General features: G+C 36.0%; 1 protein-coding gene across 1 annotated transcript; it reads right to left on the reverse strand.

The window, feature by feature from the left end:
* Positions 1 to 2,945: 2,945 nt before the first annotated feature.
* On the reverse strand, positions 2,946 to 3,890 carry LOC101712981 (olfactory receptor 7G3-like). Its single transcript, XM_004870729.1, has one exon. The coding sequence runs from the start codon at positions 3,888 to 3,890 to the stop codon at positions 2,946 to 2,948; it is 945 nt and encodes a 314-aa protein (XP_004870786.1).
* Between the last annotated feature and the right edge of the window lie 5,687 nt (positions 3,891 to 9,577).

Consider the following 9,577-nt stretch of genomic DNA (forward strand, 5'->3'; position numbering starts at 1 on the left):
ACACAACAGACTCTGAAAAAGGAACTGGAGAAACAACTCCCTTCACAATACGGTCCAAAAAAATGAAATGCCTAGGAATCAATCTAACAAAAACAATCAAAGACCTCTACAATGAAAACTATAGCGCTCTGAAAAAAGAGGTCAAAGAGGATATCAGAAAATAGAAGCACATCCTGTTCTCCTGGGTAGGAAGAACCAACATAATGAACATGGCCATACTTCCAAAACCTCTATATAAATTCAATGCAATCCCAATTGAAATACCAGCAGCACATTTCACACACCTTTAGAAAACAATCCAAAAGTTCATTTGGGAAAAGAAGAGACCTAGAATAGCAAAAGCAATTCTAGCCAACAAAAACAAGGTAGGGAGTATCACAGTCCCCAACTTGAAACTATCTTACAAAGCCACTGTGATAAAAAACAGCATGGTACTGGCAAATAAACAGACCCTAACGTCAATGGAACATATTAGAAGATGCAGAAAGAACTGCATACTCAGCCACCACATCTTTCAAAAAGGAACCAAACACCATAACTGGAAGAAAGATAGCCTCTTTAATAAATGGTGCTAGAAAAATTGGGCTTCAACTTTACAAAGATTAAAACTAGACCTATATCTCTCACTACACAATAAACTAAAATCAAAATGGATTTAAGATCTAAATATTAAAACAGAAACACTAAACCGGCTGGAAGAGAAGTTAGGAAGAACTCTTGAAGACATTTGCATATGAAAAGATATCATGAACAAAACCTCAGTTGCACATAAACTAGCACAATCAACAAGTGGGATCTCTTCTTATTAAAAAGCTTGTGCACAGCAAAAGAAACCACCAACAAAGAGAAAATACAACCCACAAAGTGGAAAAATATTTTAGCAGCTCTTGCTCAAACAAAAGTCTACTATCTAGAATATATAAAGAACTTAAAAATATCAGACCTCCCAAATTTAAAGATCCCAATCAGAAATGGGCATCTGAAATGACCAGACATTTCTCAGACAAAAAAGTGGAAATAGAAAATAAATATATGAAAAAATGCTGAAAACCACTGGTCATTTGAGAGATGCAAATAAAAACAATGTTGAGATTTCACCTCACCCCAGAAACAATGACTGCTATCATGATATTAACTAATAACTGTGGGCAGGGCTTTTGGGAAAGAGGAACCCTTCTCCACTGTTGGTGGGAGTGCAGACTGGTACAACCACTGTGGAAATCAGTATGGAGTTACCTCAAAGAACTAAGATTAGAGGTCTCATTTGACCCAACTATTTCCTTCCTGGTTATCTTCCTAAATGAATTAAAAGGATCATACCACATAGATATATATGCACCCATGTTCATAGGGGCACAGTTTGTAATAGCTAAATCTTGGAAACAGCCCAATTGCTCATCAACCAGAGACCAGATAAAGAAAATGTGTTTTATTTTTTTTTTATAAAATGGAGTACTACTCAACCATAAAGAATGAGAAATTAGAGACATTTATAGCTAAATGGATGCACATTGAGGTGATATTCTTAAGTGAAATAAAAAGGACATACATGTAAATACTGAATAATTTCTCTAGAGTGAGAAACTGAAGGTTAAAATAAGGATCAAAATGTATAATAGAAAATTTGAAATAGGAAAAAAACGTTGCAAAGGGGAAGGGGAATTTGGAGGGGAATTTGGAGGGAATTTGGAGAAGGGAAAGAAGGGAATGGAATTTATATGAGAAATGGAAAAATGGAGGTGAAGTCTTTGTAAATAAGGAGGGGTGGAGGGGTTGAATATAGGGCAGGGGAATGAGGAAAAAATAAAAATCAACATATATTATTTAAAGTTACAAATCTCCTATGATGAATGTCATTATATTATATACATAAAATATACTGATAAAATTTTTTACAATTATTTATATATTTTGCTATATATAATTATTTATATAAGAGATGCTAGGAAAAGGGTATGTAGGATTTGTGGAGATGGGAAGGTTAACTGAGGAAAGGAGGAGAAAGAAAAAGTGAGGAGAGGTAAAAATTGTCAAGATTTGATATGTATATGTAGGAGTTGAAAACAAGTATTATGTACACTAAGAATATACCAACAACATTTTTTAAACCTTTATTTACTGCATGACATATTGGTTCATGATTGCAGTTCAATGGAAGAAAAAGAATCAAACCCTCTCCCACAACACATGCACACACATGTATGCACACACACACAGACAAGGAAACACATGTTCCTAACATGGTAACTTAAACTTTTGTTGTTTATTTTTCATAAAAAGGAAACCACACAGATATTTGAAGTATTTTCTTTCAGCATCAAATTGTCACATAGCTTCTGATAGATTAAGAGAACAGAAGAGATATCTGATGCAGGCATTTGATAACTTGTGGTGTTCCTGTGTTAACATATGCTTCTAGTTTCAGGTTTTCCCCAAACAGAATAAAAGCCTGTCAGGACAATATATTGTTGTGGAACAAGTGGCAAACCTACAGATCAGAGTAGGAATTAAAATAGATCTTCGGGTAAGAAGAATTCTGGAGAACCATACACATGGTACTATCAATAGTTTGAGGCTGTTTCTTTACCCATAGTGAAACTCTTATTTAGCTCCTACCTTTGACCTATTGTCTTTGTGTCACTAACATTCTCCTGAGAAGCACCCCCTCATTGGTACAGAAAGAATCATTTGCTCGTGTTCTTGCTTCAAAGCAAAATGACCAGGAAATCAAGCTCAGAATTTTCACATGAATTTTCACAAGTTACAGTGCCACAGAACACTACGGTCAGTTTTCAAATATAAGTTTAAACATCCTTTACCATTATGGCATCTAAACTTTGAAGCCTGTGGACTTGGTTGTGGAAATGTCTATTATGTTGGCTCACTCAAAGCTCCTGTAATTTCATTCATTCTGGAAGCTCAAGGTCAAAGCATATGAGACAGTCTCAAAAAAGGCTGATGAGCCTGATGAGTCTGATGAGTTTCTTCAAGGCTTCTTTCATGTCTCTGTTCCTCAGGCTGTAGAGAAATGGATTCATCAGTAGAGAGACCATAGAGTACATCAATGAAGCTACTGCAGAACTACTAGATGACCCAGTCAATTCAGAGCTAGCATAGACCCCAAAACCTGTCACATAGAATAAAGAGACAACTGAGAGATGTGATCCACAGGTAGAAAAAGCTTTATAGTTTGCCTTAGCTGAAGGCATTTTCAGGATGGATGAGAAAATGTTAACATAAGAGAAAATAATCCCAATAAGAGAAACAACACCCAATATGCCAGCCACCAAATATACCAAGATGTTATTGATAAAAGTGTCAGAACAAGCAAGTTTGATGACCTGGGCAAGTTCACAGAAGAAGTGTGGGATTGTCAGGTCTGTGCAGAAGGACAGCTGCCGTGTCATCAGAGTGTGAAGCAGTGCATCCACAATGCTGACTGACAAAGACAATACAATCAGTAGGATACAGAGATGGGGATTCATGATGACTGTGTACCTAAGGGAATTGCAGATGGCCACATAACGATCATAGGCCATCATTGCAAGCAGAAAGTTTTCCAGCCCACCAAAAGTCAGAACAAAGCAAATCTGGATAATGCAGCCTTTGTAACTTATAGTTTTATGCTGTATCTGGATGTCCATAATCATCTTTGGGACTGTGGTGGAACTGAAACAGATGTCAGTGAAGGACAGGTTGGAGATGAAGAAGTACATGGGGGTGTGTAGGTGGGAGTCAGAGCTGATGGCCAGGATGATGAGCAGGTTCCCAAACACTGTGACCAGGTACATGGACAGAAACGCTCCAAAGAGAAAGGGTTGAAGCTCTGGATCCTCTGAGAGACCCAGAAGTAGGAATTCTGCTACCCTTGTGTGGTTTTCTGAGTCCATATTTTTGAAGAGGCTGATTGGAAAACAGGACATGAAATAAAGATCACATTGCTCCTTTTAGAAAGGTATATTGTTAAGTGAAGTAAAATTGCTAATCTTTTCACCTTCTTCTTATCTCTCATTTATCACCTTTTTTACCATCCCCTGTATTCTCCTGATTATACAAATTTTAGTTGCTGAAAACCTTGTACCAACTAATAGGAATCAAATATGAAACAATATATATGTGGCTTTTCTCTTGAGTATCTGCCACGAGGTCTTAAATTAGCAAAAAACCTAAAAGCAAACTGTACTAAATCTAAATCGACAATAACTGCCAAAATCAATATTTTAACTGAGAAAGAAGTGCTCCAGTGCTTGCTTTGTAAATGAGAAAATTTTTAAATTGTATGAGAAGGCACAGTGTCCTCACTTGTATAATGGGAAAACCATTGAAAAATGTTATGGGTATGTTGCAGAGATGAAAATGAAAACTTCTACTGTGATCTGTTTCTGTCATGGATACAAATGAACTGTCTGCTAAAATTGCTAACAAGAGGAAGTGATGTTAAGGAGAAAATGTAAAAAGAGAAGGTGCAGAGAACACTATTTAAGATAAACCTTTTGTTTGATGACCACACATTGGAGGAAAGAATCAGTGTACTGAAACTCCGACTGAGAATCTTGCATATATAAAGAAGCAAGAAAAGTGCACAAGTCAATGAACATCAATGATATCCATCTACATTCTATGTTTATTCAATAAATTGTCTAGCATTTAGAATAAATAAAGCAGTCCTAAATGTTGAGGATGTAGCTCACTGGAGCCATGCCTGCCTGGCAAACACAAGGTCTTGAGTTTGATCCCCAGTACTGAATAAAAAAAAGAAAAGAAAGCAGATCTAGATGTAGCCACCAAAATATTAAAAATATGAAACAAAAACTAATTGCATAGGAGGACATTTAGAACATGTTAATATATAAATGCTTTGAAATATCACAAATGTTAAATTATTAAATATTATAAAATATTTCAAGTATTCAAAAAAAGATATCAAAAGCAAGAGACCTGAATGTGCACCATGCTCCATTATTTGACATTATATCACCATGTTTACATTATATATTGTTAAATTAGAGAATGCATATTTACACTTATATATTATTTATCACATGAGAATCATGTATACCCTTCCCCATGCAACCACTAACCACACTGAAATTGATATTGATGATCCCTCTATAGTTTCAATACTGTGATTCTATCTATACATCATATTCTTTTTTCTTTTTAAAAATTGAATGTGTAATAGTTGCATATATTACTTGGGTTTAGTGTGACATTTTCATACTTGCATACAGAATGTACTGATCAAAGTTATGCACTATTCTATTACCCTTCCCTTCCAAATTCTTCCCAGTAACTACTACTCATTAGCCTACTTTCAGGTGAACTTGTTTTAAAGTTTTCACATGTAAGGCAAATCACCTTCTTGTTTTAAATATCAAAGCATTATTTATTATACAGGGCTTTTTTTCATTGATTGGTCAAAAACAGTGTATTTAATCAGCTTTTAGTTTTGGTACTCTTTTGTATGATTAACTTTAATGAATTTGTCTTATATTAATGCCTTACTACATCACATTATATATCAATACATTCCATATGTACACACACATATATGTACATCATACATATTTATGGACAGACTCATATTGTTATTTAACATTGTGCAATCTGTAAAAAATAAAAGGACATATGAAGGATGATCAAGTTAAATATTTTTGCATAAAGAAGGAAGATGCAGTGGAGCATAACTGCTAAGTTTATGCATGTTTTTTGTTGTTTAAAGGAAAGGACTCTCCACACAAAATATTAACCCTGGCTACTACTAGATGCAAGGATATGCATTTATTTGTTCTGGTTTTTTTTTTCTGTGCTGTTCAGTCTTTTAAATTCTCAGTATTTTGTAGACCAACATGCAAGCTAATATGCGTTGGGATCTGCTTTCCTCTTCACCTACTGTCTTGTGAAAAATTCATAAACCAGTAAAAGTGTCAGTGAAGGATGTGTTTTATAATGAGGCAGGAAAGGGAACAGTAAAAAGAGCTATCCATATACCTTTGCAACTTACCAAATATAGGACAAAGAATTAGAGAATATCCTTCAAGGTGAGTAACTGAGGATTAGAGTTAGACATAAACAGAATGAAAACTGCTCCAATATTGCTGCATACAAGAGGAAAACATCTGAAGATAATTATGCATATGCCACACAATTGACCTAGCTCTGCTCATGTTCCTCATGTCTCATCTCCTAGCCCACAACAGGGATTGATAGACAGGCACTTGTCACTATCAATAAAAGGTAAAGCACCAGACTTAACATTACCTGGATGCCAACACTAAGGAAGGACATTCAGATCTTGGCTGGGTGTGATGGAGATAAATGGGTGCTCTGTTCTTGGAGAACATGGAAAGATACAGAATCACCTGGCTCCTGCGTAGAAATGCTGGTCACTGAGCCAGGTCAGGGGTGCTGCCTCTGGTCCTGCACAAGGCTGTGGGGGCACAGCCACAGGTAGACTATTTGCATTCTCTGTGGCCCTTGGGCTTCAATATCCAAAGCTTCTTATTAATCAACATGTGTAGTCTCATGTGATTACAGGGCAGTGCAAGTCTGTAGGGAGCAAGAGTGAGAGATGAAGAACTTGGCTTTGGTTGATTCCCTCACCTGGAGGTCAACTGCATGTCACCTTTTTCCTTCCACTTGTTCATTTTGGCTCATGACTGGTATATACCTTGGTCTTTAGTGCCTTTGAAGTGTTATTTTTTGTATTTGAAATATAAGAAATTAAGAATTAATATTGGCGATGTTGTGGGCGGAGATGGGAGAAGAGTCCCTGCCATCTGGGGTCTGACTCTCCCAACCACTCGGAAGAATCAGATCCAGGTCAAACGCATAGAAGAAAAGTTTGTACTTTTATTCAGCAAGCATGCAAGAATACAGCTGCCTTCTCTCAGAGACAGACGGGTGCCTGAAAAGGAGCCAATCTTGAACTGGGGCTTGAGGTATTGACTTTATAGTAGTCGGGGGCCTATCCTATCTCTGGCAGAAGGTGCTCCTTCTTGATCGGTCCTTTGGCTGATTACTAGGGAAGATGGGGAAGGGTCTTGGGGGGCTTTTCACACTTTAAGGTCAGGTTTTCTTCTTTTCCTTTTAACTTTTGCAAGCCTAGCTTTGGCGGGTACAATGTAAAGAGGAAGTGTGACCTCAGGATGTCAGCTCTTCACAGGTGGTTAAGCCTGTTTAACCATCTGTCTAAACTCCTTCCAGGGGTCTCCCTCATCTCTCCCTACCTACAGGTCTCCATCCCTACAGTGGTATTTTTAAATCTATGTAAATTTTATCATTCCATAGATGCTTTATAAGACAAATTACTTGTTTTTTACATTTCTCTTATGTTTGCTGCCACAGGTAGGTTATTTATTCTAGTTGATTGCTAGACATTACTTTGTATGTACAAGAGAGGTTAACATGGAGATGATTGATTTTTTTATAAAATGGAGTACTACTCAGCCATCAAAAACAATAAATTAGAGACATTTATTGCTAAATGGATGCACACTGAGGTGATACTCTTAAGTGAAATAAATAGGACCCACATGTGTAAATACCAAATAGTTTCTCTGGTGTGAGAAACTGAAAATGTAAATGAGGACTAAAACGTATAATAGATAATGTGAAATAGGAAGAAAAGGGGCAAAGGGGAGGGGGAAGTGGGAGGGATAGGGGAAAGGAAAGAAGGGAATGGAATTAATGAGAAAATGAAAAAATGGAAACATAGTCTTTGTAAATAGGGAAGGATAGAGGGGTTGAAGGGAGAGCAGGGGAAGGGGGAAAAATAAGAACTAAGAGAGTATGTAAAGGTGCATATCTCCAGTGATGAATGTCATTATATTTTACACCTAAAATGTACCAATAAAAATATATACAAAATAAATGAATAAATAAATAAATATTTTCCAACAGTGTATGAGAATTCTAAGCTCCTACGCATTTTTGTAGCCTTTTATTTGCATTAGTCTTTTTAATTATAGCCTTTAAAATGCATATTAACATTCATTAAGCCTTAGTATGCATTTTTTTCTTCATTGAGTTTGTTGGCACATTTTAGGTATCCATTATGATTACATTCATCATTGGGAATTTGTACATGTACATGATAGATCTTTGTTCTTATTTTTTCCCCATTCCTCTCCCCTCCCTTCAACACCTCTACCCCTCTCTATTGAAAAAAACATTGTTTATATTTTTTTCTACTTTACTCATTTTTTCTTTCCTTCATTTCCTTTCCTCCACACCCTTCCCTACTTTGCTTTCCCTTTTGGACCTTTTCTTCCTATTTAACATTTATTTATTTATTTATTTATTTATTTATTTATTTATTTTTGCTACCAGGAATTGAACTCAGGTCCTTGGCTTGCAAGTTCTTCCTATTTAACGTTATCTATTATACATTTCGGTACTCATTTACACTTTAATTTCTCACACCAGAGAAACCATTTGAAATTTGCACATGTGTTCCCTATTTATTTCACTTAGAGTATCATCTCAAGGTGCATTCATTTATCTATAAATGTCTCTAATTTATCATTCTATATGGAAGAGTAGTACTCCATTTTATTTTTAAAAACACATCTTTATCCAGTCACTAGTTGATGGGCATTTGGGCTGTTTCCAAGATTTAGCTATTGCAAACTGTGTGGTTATATACATGGATGTGCATATGTGGCTGTGTTGTGATTCTTTTAATTCTTGCGAAGACACCCAGGGTGAGAATACCTGGGTAAAATGAGAACTCTAATCCTAGTTATTTGAGGAATCTCCATACTGATTTCTATAGTGGTTGCACCAGCCTATACTCCCTACAGCATTGGAGAGGGATTTCTTTTTCCCTATATCCCCACCAGCATTTTTATTGGTTGATTTCTTGATAGCATTCATCCTTTCTGGAGTGAGGTGAAATTTCTGCACTGTTTTCATTTGCATCTCTCAAATGACCAGTGATTTTGAGCATTTTTTCATGTTTATTTGCTTCTTCTACTTCTTTGTCTTAGAAATGTCTGTTCATTTCACATGCTCATTTTTTGATTTGGTCTTTAAAATGGGGGATGTTGTATTTTTAATTCTTTATATTTTATATAGTAGACTTTTGTCTGAGGATCAGCTGGTAAAATTTTTTTTCCCACATTGTGGGTTGTTTCTTCAGTCTGATGGTGGCCTTTCTTGATATGCAGTAGCTTTTAATAAGATGAGTTCCCAGTTGTTGATTCTTTGTGTTAGTTCCCAGGCAACTGAGGTTTTGTTCATAAAGTCTTTTCCTATGCCAATGTCTTCAAGAGCTCTACCTAACCACTCTTCTAATAGGTGTTTCTGTTTTAATATTTATCCCTTTGATCCATTTTGATTTTAATTTAGTGCATTGTGAGATACATGGGTCTAGTTCTAATCATTTGCAAGTTAAAGCCCAGTTTTTCCAGCACCATTTATTAAAGAAGGCTATCTTTCTTCCAGTTACGGTGTTTGGCTCCTTTTTCAAAGATGAGGTGGCTGAGTATGTTTGAAGTTATTTCTGCATCTTCTAATCTGTTCCATTGATGTTAGGATCTGTTTCTTTGCCAGTGCCATGCTGTTTTTATCACAG

The sequence above is a fragment of the Heterocephalus glaber genome, unplaced genomic scaffold (genome assembly GCF_053883595.1).
Source record: "Heterocephalus glaber isolate CG9 unplaced genomic scaffold, H.glaber_assembly_v1.0 deba00001532, whole genome shotgun sequence".
Lineage (NCBI taxonomy): Eukaryota > Metazoa > Chordata > Mammalia > Rodentia > Bathyergidae > Heterocephalus > Heterocephalus glaber.